The 19,931-nt window shown below is 40.1% G+C and overlaps 1 protein-coding gene across 21 annotated transcripts in view; it reads left to right on the top strand.

Annotated features, from left to right (window-relative positions):
* Nucleotides 1-426: 426 nt before the first annotated feature.
* Nucleotides 427-19,931, top strand: part of GPHN (gephyrin) — a 590,200-nt gene continuing 570,695 nt past the window's right edge. For 7 of the 21 annotated variants that reach the window (XM_073348356.1, XM_073348357.1, XM_073348353.1 and 4 more), the window contains exon 1: nucleotides 429-559. In XM_073348356.1, the coding sequence (XP_073204457.1) occupies nucleotides 496-559 (64 nt within the window). In that variant the 5' untranslated portion in view covers nucleotides 429-495. Of the gene's footprint in view, nucleotides 560-19,931 lie in introns of all 21 variants that reach the window. The other 14 variants (XM_073348360.1, XM_073348363.1, XM_073348375.1 and 11 more) reach the window with 7 other exon arrangements.

Consider the following 19,931-nt stretch of genomic DNA (forward strand, 5'->3'; position numbering starts at 1 on the left):
TGGAATGCCGGTGAGTGCAATACAGGCGAGTGTTGTAAATATATTATTTGCACAGGTCAGCTAATGTACATTGATGATCTGCAAACATGTAAACAGCGGTGCTTTCTGGCTGCTCTGAGTGACGGCACAGGCACACGCATGAAATCTCTCTAGCTAGGCAGCGAGCAAGGCACAATCAGGCCAGTCCGCTCACAACACCTCGCTGCAAATCTATGCCTCGGCGGTAGATTGATGCTGCTTGAGTCCGGTACTGCGGGTTGGTCGTCTCGAGCTCATTCGTCCGCGTTGTTGGCTCCGCCCCACGCTAGCTTCGCCCTCCCTTTCACGCTGGCTCCCTCCTCCTCACGGGTCCTCCCTCAGGCGAGCTCCGCCCCTCCGCCGCGCGGGCTCTGCCTCGCGCTCCTTCCCTCCCCCCCCCACCTCGCGCCCGCGCCGCTCTCGCGCTCCCTTTCCCCCTCCCCCCCCCCAGTCAGTGCGGTGGCTGCGCTGGGAAACATGGCGTCGGAGGGGATGATTTTAACCAACCACGACCATCAAATCCGCGTCGGGGTCCTGACAGGTAACGGGCCGCGGCCGGGCACGGGGTGGGGAAGAGCCGGTAGAGGGTCGGTGCTCCCTGTCAGGCTGCCCCGCGGGGCGTCCCAACGGCTGTCGCCTCCCGTGACGGCGCCGCCGCGCGGGGCGCCATAGCCGCTCGCCAGTGTTTCTGGGCCCAGGCCTGGGTTTGGGGGCTCCGGCCAGAGGGGCGGCCCCGGCTGCCGGGGCTGTACGCGTAAGGCCGGGGGGAATGGTTTGGGCGCCGCTGCCACAGGCGGGCGGGCTGCTCCGCGCTGCACTGGGGATTGGCCCGTAAATAACCTGAGTTGTGGGGTGGGGGAGGGGAGATGGCCGGGCCCCGGGATTATTACAGGTGCAGCGGTGCCTGGGATAAGTGTCTCTTCGGCCAAGCCGAGCTCAGGGGAGGTGGACCTGTAGTTCTCACCCGGGCGGGAGGCGAGCCCCCGGGAAATGCCTCTGAGCGTGGCGCGCACGGCGCAGCAGGCACCTTTGCAGTGACTCTCTCCCTTCCCTCCTGTGTCCTTTACTTCCAGGAAGGTGGAGCGCGCCTGTGTGTGGGCATGTATGGTGCTGCTACTTATAGCGCACGGTTGATCCTTTAGTAATCTCATGGTACATTACATGCTATTGCTGTAAAGAATGACTTCTAGGTCCATAGTGTGTGTTGCAGCTTCGTGGTTTATTTGGCTTTTGAGGTTGTATGGCCTGATGTAGTGTGGAGATTCAGGCTCCTGATTGAGAGCCACACGCCTAAAGCCCATGAGGGTATGCCTTTTTAGGGAGAATAAATCTGAATTTGTGGGTGCAAAGATACTAGAGATATTTATATCATGTCCAGTTCAGATAGCTTTTAGCAGACGTTCGAGAAGGGATAGATGTTAATGAAAAGCTGTTTTATGAACACATTGACGAGTCTATAGGTGTTCGGGATGGGAAGGGATAAATTAGCAGAAGGGGGAGCGAAGAGCTAATCACAGAGTTATTTATTGAGCTTGGTGATGTTAAATAAGAACAACCCTGCCTCTTCTCTTTTTAAAAATGGATTGTATTTGTCTGTGTTCTTGTCGGTCCCAGATATTGGATGAGGGTGTGTTCTGCCTATGAATGTCCTACTGGACGCTCCCTTGGGTAGGGAAGCGAGTCTGAATGTGACATGTAGAGGGAAACCCCCGAGTCTGATGGTACGCTGTTCTTTCCTCCTGGTGCTGAAATTGTCAGCCCACTGACTTTCACCAACAGTACCCACCAATAGAATTAAAGGATTAGAACAGGGACAGGAATTTCAAGCATTACTGCAAGATTATTGTGGCAGAATATAAACCTCTAGAAAACTCCACTGTAATAGTAATCGAAAAGTAAATCTGTAGTATTGGTTTCACAATTTAAACAATCAGCTCGTTCATAATGACATAAGTGGTTTGACAAAGTGTGAAAGTCAAATTGCAGGAGTTCATACCTTTCTGTTTGTGCCCTAGGGTACATAAACACAATTTAATTTTATAAAACTTAAAGTATGGGGGAAGGAGTATGGCAATTATAGAATATTAATTGCATGTTTTGTACATTTTTATGTAGCTTAGATTTTTCTCCGTGTTGATTGGTGATTTCTGGTAGCTTGCATATTTCTTTTAGAAACTAAAAGTCTAAAAGTTTTAGTACTTGTGCATTTTAAGGAAATGCAATATAAACCATAAGTGATGCAACAATTTCTTAAACAATTGTTTAAGTGGCTTGAAATAACCATATGATATCACAAAGATCTGTTCTCTGTTACATATCTGTGATTATAATTCCTGTCTGACTATTAAATTCTTGTACTTGTTACCATAAATTGTGGTTGCATTGAGAAGGGCACAGGGCCTGTCTTTAAAAAGCAAACACACCTGTCCTTGTTCCTTAAATCCATGATTTTGAATTAAAATATTCAAGGTTGCACTAAAGTGTTCTTTCCAGTGATAAGAGATGGTTTATGTACTGAATAATTTTTAATAACCCTTTGTAGTTTAGCCAGTGGACTTTTTACAGACTTCCAGTCAGAATTTATACAAATATATTATTTGAAAATAATATCATTGGCTGAGCTTCATTCTCTTCTCTGTGGTGTTTCTGTTTATCCGTTGACAGCTACTATTTGCACTTTGAGGGTTTTTGTCCTCTGGATGTTTTAGTTATCTTCTCTCCAGCTGTGAATTCAGCAAATATAGTATGCGGTCTATTGAAATTTCTCATAAAAATGAACTAATAATTGTATGTTGGATAATTTCTGAAAGAATAAGAGTAGGAAGAGAAACATTAAACATAAGCAGTATTTTTCTGGTTTAGTCTTTCAGATTCATTCAGGAATTAGAAATCAGATAATTAACTTAGCATGGGCTTTTTAGCTTTCTAATTAAGATTATATCTATATATTTGTTTCATTATCAGTGAAGTAGTAAAAGTACATATGTGTATGTTTTATCAGTAGAGTCGTAAACACTTCTATTCCTGTCACACTTTGAACTGTACATTTAGAAATGTTATATTGCATATAGAATACATCATTATCGCTCCTTTAAAATGGTATTCAAATAGAATTTAAATGTACTGTAAAAAGTAACTGGTTTATATTGATTTGTCAGGAAAAAAGGTTACATCTACTTCAGTGGTTTTTTTATGTAGTAGTTGCTAATAGATGTATTTTACATGTGTTTTGCTTATTGTAGATATTGAAGGTTGTTCAATAATAATGTCAAGTGAATATTTTCTACCTTGTAACTTGAATCAGTTCAAATAGGCTTTTAGAATACTTTCTGAAAGTGATCATGGTTTGTATATCTTCAAGAGTGTGTATTGCTACTTTTAACAGTTTGCTATTTAAAAATAAATGTTACTTTTCACCTCTCTGTTCTTACTGCAAAAATTTATTACGATAGAAATTTAGAATGTAAAAAGATTCTGCTGTCTGTATATGTGAAAGCATATTTGACATTGACATTCAAAAATATACAGAAAATGATGTCTTGATATCTTAGTCTTATATGCTGCATTTATTGCAATAAATACCATAGTTGTCAAACTTTTTATTGGCTAGGGGTCAATAAGAAGTGGGTGTATACAGAAGCCACTGTCTCAAAATCCAGGAAGAGTCTCTTTGAAATGTAGAAGCATATTGTGCATTGTACAGCATTCGAAAGCTGACTTTCACATTTTCATTCACATTTACTGCTGTGTCTTTATTCAAAAAGCTACAGCCTTGACCCTACTCACAGAAATATGGACAAGTCTAAACACTGTTGATAAAATACAGAACTAATAAACTAGGGCAGTATTTCCTATATGGACAGAAAACCTCTTTAGCTAATGGATAGATAATTGCTTTCTAGTTTTTGTATAGTGTGCATTCCAAGACATTTCTTAGTGTTAAAAGTATGCAACCTCAGAAATATCAAATAATGTGCCATTGTTAATGCAGTGTTGAAGTTAAAGAAAGTGATCACACAGATTAATTTCAAAGTTTCAGTTTCCTACTTGATCTGTGTATTTATGGTACACATTGAACAATAAGTCTTTATATTTGCTTTGTTCTCATGGGGATAATACAGCAATTAAAAGGTCCTCATAGAATCATAGAAATATAGAACTGGAAGGACCTCGAGAGGTCATCTAGTCCAGTCCCCTGCACTCAAGGCAGGACTAAGTATTGTCTAGACCATCCCTGACAGGTGTTTGTCCAACCTGGTCTTAAAAATCCCTGATGATGGAGATTTTACAACCTCCCTAGGCAATTTATTCCAGTGCTCAACCACTCTGACTGGAATTTTTTCCTAATGTCCAACCTAAACCACCATTGCTGCAATTAAAACCCATTGCTTCCTGTCCTATCCTCAGAGGTTAAGAAGAACAATTTTTCTCCATCCTCCTTGTAACAACCTTTTATGTACTTGAGAACTGTTATCATGTCCCCTCTCAGTCTTCTCTTCTCCAGACTAAACAAACCCAATTTTTTTAATCTTCTCTCATATGCCATGTTTTCTAGACCTTTAATAATTTTTGTTGCTCTTCTCTGGACTTTCTCCAATTTGTACACATCTCTCCTGAGATGTGGCGCCCAGAACTGGACACAGTACTCCAGTTGAGGTCTAATCAGTGCGGAATAGAGCAGAAAATTACTTCTCGTGTCTTGTTTACAATACTCCTGCTAATACATTCCAGAATGATGTTACACTGTTGACTCATATTGAGCTTGTGATCCACTATGACCCCCAGATCCCTTTCCGCAGTACTCCTTTCTAGGCAGTCATTTCCCGTTTTGTATGTGTGCAACTGATTGTTCCTTCCTAAATGGAGTACTTCGCATTTGTCCTTATTGAAGTTCATCCTGTTTACTTCAAACCATTTCTCCAGTTTGTTGAGATCATTTTGAATTTTAATCCTATCCTGCAGTGCACTTGCAACCCTTCCCAGCTTGGTATTGTCCACAAACTTTATAAGTGTACTCTCTATGCCATTATTTAAATCATTGATGAAGATATTGAACAGAACCAGACCCAGAACTGATCCCTGCTGGACCCTCCTCATTATGCCCTTCCAGTATGACTGTGAACCACTAATAATTAGTCTCTGGGAACAATTTTCCAACTGGTTATGCACCCACCTTATAATAGTTCCATCTAGGTTGTATTTCACTAACTTGTTTATGAGAAGGTCATGCGAGATTGTATCAAAAGCCTTACTAAAGTCAAGATATACCACAATCTACCATTTTCCTCCTCCACCCCCCATTCACAAGGCTTGTTACCCTGTCAAAGAAAGCTATCAGGTTGGTTTGACACGATTTGTTCTTAATAAATCCATGCTAACTGTTATTTATCACCTTATTATCTTCTAGGTGTTTGCTAATTGATTTCTTAATTATTTGCTCCATTATCTTTCCGAGTGCAGAAGTTAAGCTGACTGGTCTATAATTTCCCGGGTTGTCCTTAATTCCCTTTTTATAGATGGGCACTATATTGTCCCTTTTCCAGTCTTCTGGAATGATTCTGACTTTGTCCAAGCAGGAGAATCCCTTTCAGGGAGAAGGGACTAGTATAGTTCTGTTGAGCATGAGCTTTGGCTTCACTAACATTCAGCGTGCCAGGTGGCTTCCCTTGGAAAAATAATATGTGGGAGAGATGCTGTGAAATTGATCAGTTTTAGTCAAAGATTGCATTTATATATTTTTAATAGAACTACTTATCTGAAACTGTACTCCTTTTGCCACCCCACCCCCCAAAATATCAGAATAGACCAAAGTTTTCACCTTCAGCTTCCTGATCTACATACCTGATATAAGTAGTAGATCGGTTACCACTAGTGCCAGAATATCATTCTGGGCATCAATCTTAGGAAAATTTTTGAATGCAAGGATCTTGATTGAAAAAGGAAAGAAAATAATACACTGTCATAAATATAAAGGGAAGGGTAAACACCTTTAAAATCCCTCCTGGCCAGAGGAAAAACCGTTTCACCTGTAAAGGGTTAAGAAGCTAGGATAACCTCGCTGGCACCTGACCAAAATGACCAATGAGAAGATAAGATACTTTCAAAGCTGGAGGGGGGAGAGACAAAGGTTCTCTCTGTCTGTGTGTTGTTTTGCCAGGAACAGAAAAGGAATGGAGTCTTAGAACTTAGTAAGTAATCTAGCTAGATATGCGTTAGATTCTGTTTTGTTTAAATGGCTGATAAAATAAGCTGCGCGGAGTGGAATGTATATTCCTGTTTTTGTGTCTTTTTGTAACTTAAGGTTTTGCCTAGAGGGATTCTCTATGTTTTGAATCTGATTACCCTGTAAGGTATTTACCATCTTGATTTTACAGAGGTGATTCTTTTACTTTTTCTTCTATTAAAATTCTTCTTTTAAGGACCTGATTGCTTTTTCATTGTTCTTAAGATCCAAGGGTTTGGGTCTGTGTTCACCTATGCAAATTTGTGAGGATTTTTATCAAGCCTTCCCCAGGAAAGGGGGTGTAGGGTTTGGGAGGATTCTGGGGGGAAAGACGTTTCCAAGTGGGCTCTTTCCCTGTTATATATTTGTTAGACGCTTGGTGGTGGCAGCAATAAAGTCCAAGGGCAAAAGGTAAAATAGTTTGTACCTTGGGGAAGTTTTAACCTAAGCTGGTAAAGGTAAGCTTAGGAGGTTTTCATGCAGGTCCCCACATCTGTACCCTAGAGTTCAGAGTGGGGGAAGGAACCTTGACATACACACCGTGCCTAGAGAGAAAGTGATCATGTTCTGAAGTCTCTAATCAGTATTAGCCCATTCTGTATTGTATTTGACGATGGTAGTCATATCCTGTGCCCTAACAAAAAGTGGTACCATGGCTGGGGCTATTACTTTGCAGTAGGAATCCTTAGCCGATGAGCAGAATCCCATCTCTTCACTTGGTGCGGGAGCCCTCAACCTTCAAGCAGGCTGCCTGAGCAAGAGTCAGCTTCACTGAAGTAAGTGCTATTAAATCAAGCTGCATTTCAACCTCTGTGCAGCAAATGGGTAACACAGACACTGGAGTTGTCTAATACCTTTGCCAACCAGAACATCTCCAAATTTTGCAGCTGTTTCTGACATAAATCTCATGCTACTGGTTTTGGCACTGAAGATTCAGCTGCCTCTGCACCCATCTTTTTTACTATAGTGGCCAAATCCTCATTACCACCCTGGAATACTATCCCTGGAAACCTAAAGATTGAGAAACAGTTGTTGTTCTGACTAACTCATTGAGTCCCTCCTTCTCTTAAAGACAGGTTCACCTTCATTTCAGCCGTTTATGGTATGGTAAACTTCTTTCACATTGATTTTTCTCTTAGAAATATTTCTGGCAAAATGATCACACCTCGACTCTGGGTTGTCTCTCCAGTCTTCTCTTCAATTTCAAGTTGCAGCCTTAAGTACTGTCAAAGGTAGAATTGGTGGCTGTTCATTATGGTCCCTCTTCTTAGCAAAAAGATGCATTTGAGCAGCCACTTATCTGAAACCTAGATTCAAATCAGTGGCTCCTCCCAGGAGCCTCAGATAAGTCTCAAGAGTGCTAATTGCCTAGATTCCCATGGATTTACGGATCTTTAAAAGAATGCTCCTTGTAACCATCTTTTCAGCTAAAAGAGTAGAGTTTTAGGCCCTTCTTCATTTTTGCGGAGGAGTCTTTCTAAATTCACGGAATGTACTGCTAAGTGCAGTTGTGAAGTGAGAAAGTTAACAAAAGCCTGTAGGTCTTGCCTCCTTCACTATGAATTTTGCAAGTTAAAAACTGAACATATTCAAAGGCTTGCAAAAGAATTGCTCCCTCCTATGGAACTTGTGAAGAGTGTGGGTTTAAGTGATGCCATGGTATCTCTCAAGTAGTGAAATACTTTCACATAACTCCTCTCACTTTGCCCCTCCCATACATGGAGTCTTAGGTCTCATGATTAATCACTGAAAAGTCCAAGTAATGTAAGTGGGAAAAAATGTGTTAATTTTATTGTCATAATGGTTTATTATGATTGACTTAGACTAAAGTTCTCTTCTCTTAAAGGTATGTGTTTTAGGGCCTGTTCCTACTGCTATTGGGATAAAGGGAAAAACTTCCATGGACTTCATTGGTAACTCATAGGTCTTGTCAGCACTGTGCTATAGTGCGGACTGTGGGGATATTAATTGCAGAGTGCACCAAAGTGTTGTACTCTGTCTGCCCTGTGTGAATGCTGCTGGCATGAATGAAAAGATATCTAATTCATGTTAACATAGTCCTGTTTGAAAGAGGACTACGTTAATGTGAACTCGATACCTTTAAGTTTGTGCCAGCAACATCCACGTGGGCTAGTTGTAGTGCAATACTTCGGTGCACTCTGCAGTTCAGATGCTCATAATCTGCACTGTAGCATAGTGTAGACCAGGGATTGGCAACCTTTGGCACACAGCCCATCAGGGAAATCCACTGGCAGGCCAGGACGGTTTGTTTACCTGCAGCGTCTGCAGCTCCGGCCAATCGCAGCTCCCACTGGCCACGGTTCATTGTTCCAGGCCAATGGGGACTGTGGGAAGCAGCAGCCAGCACATCCCTCGGCCCACGCTGCTTCCCACAGCCCCCATTGGCTTGGAATGGCGAACCGTGGCCAGTGAGAGCTGCCATCGGCTGAACCTGCGGACGCTGCAGGTAAACTGTCCCGGCCAGTCAGCCAATTTCCCTGATGGGCCACGTGCCAAAGGTTGCCGATCCCTGGTGTAGACATAGGCTTAGTCAGCAGTTACGTACTGTAAAATTTATTTTCAAAGAGCAGCAGCAAGACATTTGTAGTTGCAGTCCAGGGGTTAGAGAGACTAACTACAAACCTAATTTAGCTGCAAATATAAGTGGCCTATATATGCCAACAAACTTCAGTGTTGCTCTCTGGTGTTCTACAAAATGTGTAAATATATTTTAGTGTGTATTTCTTATACAAATGATGTTGAAGTGTTTGGCAAACGTAGTACACTACTACAGCATGCTGTATATGTATCTTAGATTGAAGAAAAATTGTATATTTCAGAAATAGGATGTGATTGTTTAGATTTTTTTTTTAGAGTGTATCATGATTATGCAGAAGAGGGCAGTGGCAAGGAGGCACATGAATCGTTAACTTTGGCATTTCCTTGACTTTTAGGTACTTAACTGCATGATCTTAATATTCTAATATTTTTTTAAATAATGGTTGTATTTTTTTAGAATTTTGAAAACTATACATTACTTGGAAATACAGGTTTTTTTACAATTTTACTTGTGATCTTATTTTGACGAGACTAGAATGTGACTAAATTAAAGAGATGTACAAATGTAGCTGATCACAGAAGGCAAGGGAAATAGAACCATAAGGTATCATTTCAGGGTGATTCAGTTGGGGCTTGCCATATTGAGAGATTTACTCAGCAGTGGCCTTCATGACAGACACTCCAGTTGATTGACTGACAGATACAGTGTAGGAGCAGTGGGTGTAACTCAGCACCATGTCACTAACTTCGGCTTTAAGACTATGGAAAGCAGACCTTAAAGAAAAATAAATGTGAGTCAGTGGACTACACTGGAAGTTAGACTCTTTGGTGAGTCTATAGATCAAGCAGCAACTGAGTCCTCTGGTAAAGCAGAAAAAGAGTTTGTTAGCCACAAAAACCTCCAGAAGGGATTCTATATTATTCTGCAAAAAGAAAAGGAGTACTTGTGGCACCTTAGAGACTAACCAATTTATTTGAGCATAAGCTTTGGTGAGCTACAGCTCACTTCATCGGATGCATACTGTAGATCCTGGAACTCTTTTTGCTGCTATTCAGCAAAACAGGACAGGAAGGATAACCAACCAGCAAGAGGTAGTTAGAACAAGCCAAGAGGCTTTGAGAGGTCAGTGAGACTTCACAGAGGAAACTTTGCCTCCTCCAAGCAAGCATACTTACAAGGCAACCCCGTATAGTGTGGGTCCTTGGAAAGAGAGCAAGTTGCAGGACTTCTAAAAGGTTGGGTATGCCCATGTTTGACAGATGGGTCTTATATCTAGTTATTTTGGGTGTCACCTTAGAATTAAATGCAGTTCTGAAATTTGAGATTTTTTTTTTGTATGTTCAGCATTGTCCAATCCATTGGAACCCCAGAGTATGAAGATGGCTATAGATCACCTACTTCTGCTTGGAGCAAGAAGCTCAGGGACTCCATGCTTTTCCTAGTTACCCTAGTGTTCTGGGGAAGGCAGGACAGTTCTCAACCTGACATTCTCAAAAACTTTTCTATGGAAGCCAAAGATCAGGAAGAGGACTTAAAGTCCACCTTAGCAGTGACTGATGAAAAGGACTTCCTGTCATTGATAGACTTGAAGAGATGCCTATCTGTGTGTTCCTATTCAATCTTTCTAGAGGAGGTATCTCCAGTCTGCACATGACTAGCGTTACCTCTACGTGGCTTTACCCTGAACTGCTGATCATTGTTTTGCCATTCCTTAGACAGCAAGGGGTTCATGTATGCCTATTTTAGATCTGATCATCAGTAAGGCAAGAGCAAAGTACTACATCTCAAAAGGAAAAATCCAGCACACCAATACAAGATGGGGAATAACTGGCTAGGCAGCAGTACTGCAGAAAAGGCTCTGAGTGTTATAGTGGATCACAAATTGAATGAGTCAACAGTGTGAAGCTGTTACAAAAATGTAAAAGTGATTCTGGGATGTATTAATAGGAGTATCATCTAAGACATAGGAGTTAATTGTTTTTGGGCACACGCTTTAAGAAAGAGGTGAGCAAATTGGGAAGAGTGCAAAAGAGAGCAACAAAAATAAGAAGTTTAGAAAATGCGACCTACAAGGAAAGAATTGACATGTTCAGTCTAGAGATGAGAGGGCAAAGGGGGGACATAAGTCTTCAAATATGTAAAAGGTCATTATAACGATGATGGTAATCAGTTGTTTTTCATGGCCAGCGAGGGTAGGACAAGAAATAATTGGCTTAGTTTGCAGCAAAGGAGATTTAGATTAACTATTTGGAAAAACTTTCTACATATAAGGGTAGTTAAGCACTGAAACAGGTTATCTAGGGAGGTTGTGGTCACTCTGTCATTGGAGGTTTTAAAGAATGGATTAGACCAGGGTTTCTCAAACTTCATTGCACCGTGACCCCCTTCTGACAACAAAAATTACTACACAACCCCAGGATGGGGGACCAAAGCCTAAGTACTTCTGATTCCCACTACCCCGGATTTGGGAGCTGAATCCTGAGCCCCACTGCTCTGGGTGGCGTAGTGGTCAAAGCTGAAGCCCAAGGGCTTCAGCCCCAGCCGGTGGACCTGTAACCCTAGCCCCACCACCCAAGGCTGAATCCCTCAGGCTTTGGCTTTGGCTCCGGGCGGTGGGGCTTGGGCTTCAGCCCCGAGCCCCAGCAAGTCAAAGCCAGCCCAGGCAACCTCTTTAAAATGGGGTTGCAACCCACAGTTTAAGAACCGCTGGATTAGACAAATATCTGTCAGGAATGGTTTAGATTAGGGCTGTCAAGCAATAAAAAAAATTATTCGCGATTAATTGTGCTATTAAAAATTATTTGTGATTAATCGTGCTGTTAAACAACAATAGATACCATTTATTTTAAATATTTTTGGATGTTTACTACATTTTCAAATACATTAATTTCAATTAAAACGCAGAATACAGAGTGTACAGTGCTCACTTTATATTTATTTTTTATTACAAATATTTGCATTGTAAAAAACCAGTGTTTCAATTCACCTCATACAAGTACCGTAGTACAATCTCTTTATCATGAAAGTTGACTTACAAATGTAGATTTACGTTAAAAAAAACTGCATTCAAAAATAAAACAATGTAAAACTTTAGAGCCTACAAGTCCACTCAGTCCTACTTCTTGGTCAGCCAATCACTCAGACAAACAAGGTTGGTTACAATTTGCAGGAGATAATGCTGCTTGCTTACTTGTTTACAGTATCACCTGAAAGTGAGAACAGGCGTTCACATGGCACTGTTGTAGCTGGCATTGCAAGATATTTACATGCCAGATGCGCTAAAGATTCATAGGTCACTTCATGCTTCAACCACCATTCATGCTGATGATGGGTTCTACTTGATAACGATCCAAACCAGTGCGGACTGACACATGTTCATTTTCATCATCTGAGTCAGATGACACCTGCAGAAGGTTGATTTTCTTTTTTGGTGGTTTGGGTTCTGTAGTTTCTGCATCAGAGTGTTGCTCTTTTAAGACTTCTGAAAGCATGCCCCACGCCTCAGCCCTCTCAGATTTTGAATGGCACTTCAGATTCTTAAACCTTGGGTCTAGTGCTCTAGTTATTTTTAGAAATCTCACATTGTTACCTTTTTTGCGTTTTTGTCAAATCTGCAGTGAAAGTGTTCATAAAACGAACATGTGCTGGGTCATCATCCGAGACTGCTATAACATGAAATATATGCAGAATGCGGGTAAAACAGAGCAGGAGACATACAATTCTCTCCCCAAGGAGTACAGTCACAAATTTAATTGACACATTTTTTTAACAAGCATCATCAGCATGGAAGCATGTCCTTTGGAATGGTGGCTGAAACATGAAGGGGCATATGAATGTTTAGCATATCTGGCACATAAATACTTGTAACGCCGGCTACAAAAGTGCCATGCGAACACCTGTTCTCACTTTCAGGTGACATTGTAAATAAGAAGCAGTCAGCAGTATCTTCCGTCAATGTAAACAAACTTGTTTGTCTTAGCAGTTGGCAGAATAAGAAGTAGGACTGAGTGGACTTGCAGGCTATAAAGTTTTGCACGGTTTTGTTTTTGGGTGCAATTATGTAACCAAAAAAAAAAAAATCTGCATTTGTAAGTTGCACTTTCATGATAAAGAGATTGCACTTCAGTAACTGTATGAGGTGAATTGAAAAATACTATTTTTTTTATCATTTGTACAGTGCATATATTTGTAATAAAAATAATACTATAAAGTAAGTACTGTGCACTTTGTATTCTGTGTTGTAATTGAAATCAATATTGAAAATATAGAAAAACATCCAAAATATTTAATACATTTCAATTGGTATTCTATAATTATAAGTGCGATTAATCATGATTAAATTTTTTTGAGTTAATCGCATGAGTTAACTGCAATTAATTGACAACTCTAGTCTAGATATATTTAATCTTGGCTCAACATGCAAGGATGGACTAGATGGTCCCTTCCAGACCTACACTTCTATGATTCTATGATTCATCCAGCTAGGAAGGTGAAGCATGTGACTAAGTGACCAGTGTGCCCCTTGTGGCACAGTATTGCATAGCAGGCTTTTCTCCTTTAGCACCACCTGCTGACAGCCTCTCCTGGTGGGCCAGGTCACATGTAGTCCTGGACCTTCTGAGGTAAATCAATATTCCAACAAATAACAGTCCATCTCCCTCACATTGGGCCTTCTGTCCAACTTTGGACTCAGTCTTTATGCCTTGCCAGAGGGGTTCCACTCCACTTTTTTCAATGGGCCAGTAGGGGAACCCAGACCCTCCCTCTCCACTGGATTCTGGTCCAAGGACCCTTTATTAAGCAGTCAAGGCCTCTTGACACAGACCCCTTGCCAGTTCCCTGGATCACATCCTACCTTGCCCTGTCTTGGGCCTTTTTGTCATAGCAGGTTCACAGTATATTGACTCTTCCCTTTCTAAACTTCTTCCATGGGCTTGCTGCAGAGCTTTCTAGCGCTTTCTGCCATCCAGCTAGTTCTGCTACTGGAGAGTTTTCTCTACTCTCCTAGCAGGGCAGTCCCTAACTTTGTTGGAGTCTTCCTATTCCCTGCAGGCCCCTCCACCAGCATAGAGATTCTGAGGCCTACTTGTTTCCTGTTGCTTTCCTTCACAACTATCTTGGGCTCCCTGTTGCAGAGAGACCCTTACTTCTGCCAGCAGTCCAGCTCAGCTTCTAGACTCCAGAAAGGCATCTTTCACTGAGAAAGAGCCAGCAATCTGCTCTCCCTCCTGAGCAGCCCCCAACTGAGCCCAGTTCAGTCTTTTTAACTCCTCCTTCCAGGTTTGACACCTACCGCAGGTGTAGCAGGGCAAGCCCCCAGGCTCTCACTAAGCCCTTCTGTGCCAGTGTGGAGTTAGTACTCTCCATCATAGAACGGTTTTAGAGCTTGGGGCTTTATCAATAGAACTGCAGTACTGTACCTTTCATAAAGATAAAGTTTGTGCTGAGAATTAATGTGGCCTTCATATGTAAAGTAAGTTCAGTCACGTCACAGGAAAATATCTTTCCATCTTTCTGCTCTCATTTGAAACGTTCCTTGGGAAACTATGGTACCCCTTGAACATCAGGAGAATGTTAAAGACCTTTATTGCATGCACTAAGCCCTTCAGAAAGTTTTTGGCCCTGATCATTCTGTACCACCCATCAAGGAGTTAAGGGGGAAAAAAGCTTTTTAAGGCTTTCATTTCTAAAGGTATAAAATGGTGTATTGCTGAGATGTATAATACTAGAAGCCTGCCTTTCCCCCCTCAAACATTTGTGCATACTTCCTCAGAAGCATCCTGTGCTGAAAGATATGTAAGTTGGCTGCCTGGTTGTCCATCCACACACATTAATTGGTATAGGTTAGATGTTTTAGCCTCAGCTGAGATTACATTTGAAGGTTTCTGCATACTTTTGTCACTTGTTAGCCATGTAAATAAAGTTAAGTTTATATATATTTATTTTATGCACTTTTGGTTCCCCAGCTATACACTTTTATTGGAAATGCCATTGTAAGGGATCTGTAGAATTTCTTGTACAGAATAGGATAATATGTCTTAACCTATCTGAAAACTTCCTTTCTTCTCGTGGGACAGTTCCCAGATCCATCCCATATGATGCAAGTTTGCAGTTTAGAGGGATGGGTTTTGCCTTTGTTGCTATTTTTTTCTTCTTCCTCTTAAGTGCAATTTCTTTCTATACTCTGCTGATGCTTGAAGCAGATTTAAAATTACAGTACATTTTTTCTGTGATTGTTTTTGCTATGTTAATTACCTGTTAATGGAGTTTTAGGAGAATTGAACTCTATGTAGCAGCTTTGGAAGAATCTCAAACTGGCGGGGTACCCCAGGATGTGGCCATTTTCAGCCTGCTGTGTTTGAGAAGTTAGGGCTCTGCTTTCAGTGAATTGCAAGAAGGGGAAACCCGCTGTAAAGTATCTACAGACTTTATTGCTAGAAGAAAATAAATTTTCTGGGTAATTCAAGATACATTTTCCAGTTATCAAGTGTATATTTTCTGATTCACATGCATAATAGCTAGGTCAGCATATAGTCCGTTCCAGATGTTTGTGCCCAACATAGAGCTGAGCATCCAGGATCTTATTTAGGTGTAAGCAGCTGGAAAAGCTGCATGATATGTTTATAGAAATATTTAAATTTATGCTAAAAACTGAGATAAAAATACATGGTCTGGCTACAAAAACTGTCTTGGAATGGGGAGAAGTGAGTACTGGATCTAGCATTTGTGGAGAAGTAGGAATGGGTTTTGTAGATTTGTATACCACAATTCAGTGTTTGTCAATTTAAATAGAATAATTATAAAAAGATCTAGATTAAGACAATCTCTCTCACTTTAGCTAAATTGAAGCATGATAAAGAACAGATATGCTGTACTAATTGCTTATAGTGGGGACATCTGCTCTAGCCTAGTGATTTGCTTGATTATTGTTTCTGTTTTTAGAATTTTAGAAACCTTCAGTGTTCAGGTGTCACTCTGGGAACTAAATAGGTTTGCTTCAGGGTATTTTGTCAGAGTTGCTCAAAATGGCAACTGCTTCTGCCTTAAGAAAGGTTTATGGTACAAACCAAAATGCACATTTGTTGGGGATGGGAAATTTGGCCTAGGAACTTATAGTTTGAACATCAAGGTCAGGAAACCTGTTTTACCACATTTGGGATTATGTGTCTCTGAAAATGTGGCTAATAGAGGTAGTGGGATGGACTGAAGATGATGTCAGGAAACTTATGCTATCACAAAAACTGGTTCTGTTGTGATTTTTCTTTTTCTCTCTCTTTTTTTTTTTTTTTAAGGGATACTGGGGAAGAAGTGCTCTTTCCTCTTCTGTTACTTACCACTACCAGCTCTGGTCTCCCTTGTTTTCACTCTTTCTACAGACCATGTGCCAGTCATGCTCTCTGTGGCCTTGTTTACACTGGGAATTGTTAATTGTGTTGGAACACGATTTTTATCAATCAAATTAGCTAGCATGATGTTGACTATGAGTTTTTGGTCTGCATAGAAGAGAATGAGTAACCTCTTGGAAACTAGGCCGGCATACAATTGTCTTCTAGTAAATGCTAGCTGACATGCTGTATTGAACTTGATTTGTCCTTGTATGTTCTGACCAGAAAGTCATAGTTAGCATCATGTTAGCAAATTGTTTGGACTTTTTTTTTCCAATTTTTAATTTTGCAACATCCTTTCCTCACTGTTGATACTGAGCAGTGTCCGGATCTCTCTCTGGATACGCTCTAGGGTTATCCCTTTGAGATCGATGTGGGTGGCACACCCAGCCGCAGGCTTCCCTGAATCACGTAAATTGAACACTGGTATGCCTGAGGTGACCTGGAAAAAAAGTATGGGTATCAAAAAGTATCAAAAAAGGATCAGTGGCAGCTTGGTTACACTGGCACAGTTATAGGGTCCTGTCTTCCAAGCAAAATGTTAGATGCATTTACCAGAAGACAGCTGTGTGCCATCATAGGCTGCAGACAAATGTGGTACACAGTTAGCTTCAGTGGTTTTTAATTATGTATTAACCATCTTTGTGTGTGGACACAAACAGTGTATGGAGGTAACCAAGTCATGACCTGGTTTAAAATGAATGTTAAAAGGTGTAGTGAAAGTGGAATCTTCGTTATGAAGGCCCAGCATGAAGCAAAAGTTAGGAGAAAATGCAGTTCGGAATATTTGGAATTTTGATACAGGTAATAGTCACAGAATAAAGCAATAATGCAAATGAAAAATGGGAAATGTAAAAGATTAGTGTGATTGCACAGGGACTTTTTAAGATAAATAAAAGGGAATCATAGAAAATGAAATGGAGAAGTTACAGGAGTCTAGGCTTATAGTAATGCTATGTAGGTAGAAAGATGTAGCATAAAGTACAGTTTTAACAAAGGATATAAAAGGACACAAGTTATAAAAATGAAGCAAGAGGATGATACTAGAAAGTACAGATTTTCTGAAAATGAAAAGGAGGTTCGTGTGCTTAGTGTTTACACAGACTTCACTAGAAAGTCTAGTAGTAGGATAGTTAATGTGATGCACTAAGTAACCAAAAGGACAAAATGAGGAAGGAGCAGGTTAAAGAAAAGTTGAAGTAAACTGAATGTAGTAAAAGCAACTGGTCGTAGTCAACTCTCCTTAGTATTTAAGGTGTGCTTTTCATTTTCCAAATGCTTTATGAACACTGAACCTGACAACTCTCTGTGGTAAATATTTTGCAGACGGTGAAATTAAGGGTATGTCTACTCTTCGAACTTGGAGTGTGGATCTCAGGTCGGGGAGACAGACTGGTGCTAAATGTTACTGGTGCTAAAAATAGACGGTAGCCATGGTAACGTGAACAATGGAAGGGGCTAGTCACCCTGAGTACACCACTTGTGTCTCAGATGGGCTGAGCCATGTTCTGCTTTTAGCTCACTAGCTCTGTGAAAGCTAGTACGAGTGTATCTTCTGAAGCTGAGAATCACTTTCTCAGCTTGAAATGTAGACATACCCTAAGGTGTGCAAAAACTGTCAGCTGCTTTAAGGCAAAGTAGCAGTGCCTGAATTCCAGTTTTGCTCAGTCCATTGACCATGTTGTCTGATCAGAACCATTAACTGTTTGTTTTTTATAACTGTTGGAGGACAAGTGAAATTCCAGAATATTTGTCAAGAATACACATCACATATCATAATTAGGGAGTCCTTTTTTAATTCTCTACCCAAGGGCCAGTATTTTTTTTTTTTTTTAATCTTCAGTGTGTGGTAAAATGCTGGAACAAACTGACTGACTTTTTCAGTAACTGTAAGCACCTAGAAGAAAATAAGGTACTAAATAATAGGCAACATGGATTTATCAAAAACACAGAATGTCAAACTGACATTTTTGAGTTTTTCATGCCAAACTTATTTTTTTTCTTTGATTAGGATAACAAGTTTGGTTGATAAAGAAAATGCAGTAGTCTTGGTATATCTTGACTTTAGTAAGATCACTGATAAGGTTCTGCACAACCCTTTCATAGGGGAAACAGGTAATGGGGATTAGCTAAAACTTTATACAGTTGACCTCAAAAGTCTTTATACAGTTGGCCTCAAAAGTCTGACACAAAGTGATTAATAAAGATTTTATGTTGAGTCGAGTCCTGTAGGGTCTATTCTGGATCCAGTGTTACTTAAAGATTATTGATGAGTTTCACTATTAGCGAATGACTTACAGGAGGGAGTAGGGGAGATTATGTGAAATTGCAAATGAAATTTTAATATAATATAAACCTGAGAGAAATCACATTCTTAAAAGATTTTATTTAAAATTCAGGTCAGCATTGATGAGCTGAGAATACCGGGATGAAACCAAAATAATTTACTAAAACTTCAATGAGTAAATAATTCTTTTATAGAAGGAATAATCAAAAGTACAAATACAGACTAGAGGAATAGTGGCTAGCTTCTGTATACCTCTAACTGATCTGTGTCTACTGGTGGTCTAAAAATTAAACTTTTTGAGAGCCAAGCGTGTGTTGGAAGGAGAGGTGAATTCATAGAGGATTTCTTGAAAAGTGGTCTGTAGAATATTAAAATAGAAGCAACACTGGGTTAGGTAAGAATGTTTGTTACAAATACAAAAATGGAATTTGTGATAGACAAGTTGAGTGAATCAGTAATGCAACACTATCTCAAATAGTCAAATGCTATATTGAGTTGTTTTAACAGAAGAACTAGTCGATCTTGCTGCAGATTAATTAGACCTCATTTGGAGTACTACGTTGAATTCTGCATATCAGATTTTAAAAAAGAAGCATTGGGATCAAGCATGTGTGGCTATTGTTTTTAACTCCCCCAAATCTACATCAACAGATTTTGTGGCTGGAGTCCCACTAAGTGGAGCTTCTAACAATCTCTAGTTTAAGGGAGTAAAATAGCTACTTATTTTGTTCCTTTGGATCACATTGTTTAGAGTGACTAAGATTCTTTTCTCCACACTTGAGGACCCTTACCTCCGGGGGAAAAAAACCTGGAAAATACTCACAGGTTTACAAAGTGAATCATAAAATGTGTACTGTATACTTTGCTTTGTAAGTATATTTATTCCCGAAACATAAGAAGGCAGAGATATTGTCAAAAATGAAAAGCTTGCAATTCTTAAGTAAATCACAAATCCATAATTGAATGCATCAGTCTACTAATTAGTTAGATCTACCACTCTTATCTATCTTTAGCTACCGATATACTTTTGCCAACCTATTTTTTTTCCAGTGTCTTGCTTTTTGATCAAACAAATATAAATGCAGTTAAAAACAAATAATTAACAGATGTTGAATTGGCAGGAAGAGAGTTATGGGCATCATAAAAACTGGCAAAATTCTGAATTAAATTATTTTCTCTTCCATGCATTTTACTTCCACAATTTTACACAGTGAACTGAGAGAAAAATGCCTTCACAATTGTAAATTTGGGGATAGAAATCTGGTTCTCCCATTCTAAATAGTAGAAAAGAATAAACAAATTTTTGGGATTACCTTCCATTAGCCACACTTAAGTCTCTCTTTCCTGTTCTAGGCTCAATTTAACATCTTTGCTCTCCCATGTTGGTTAAATATTGGAAATGTTCCATACCTTCTCAATTTCTTTTCATTGTGCAATTCCAGTTCTTTTTTAATTAGA

This window comes from Lepidochelys kempii, chromosome 6 (assembly GCF_965140265.1).
Source record: "Lepidochelys kempii isolate rLepKem1 chromosome 6, rLepKem1.hap2, whole genome shotgun sequence".
Lineage (NCBI taxonomy): Eukaryota > Metazoa > Chordata > Testudines > Cheloniidae > Lepidochelys > Lepidochelys kempii.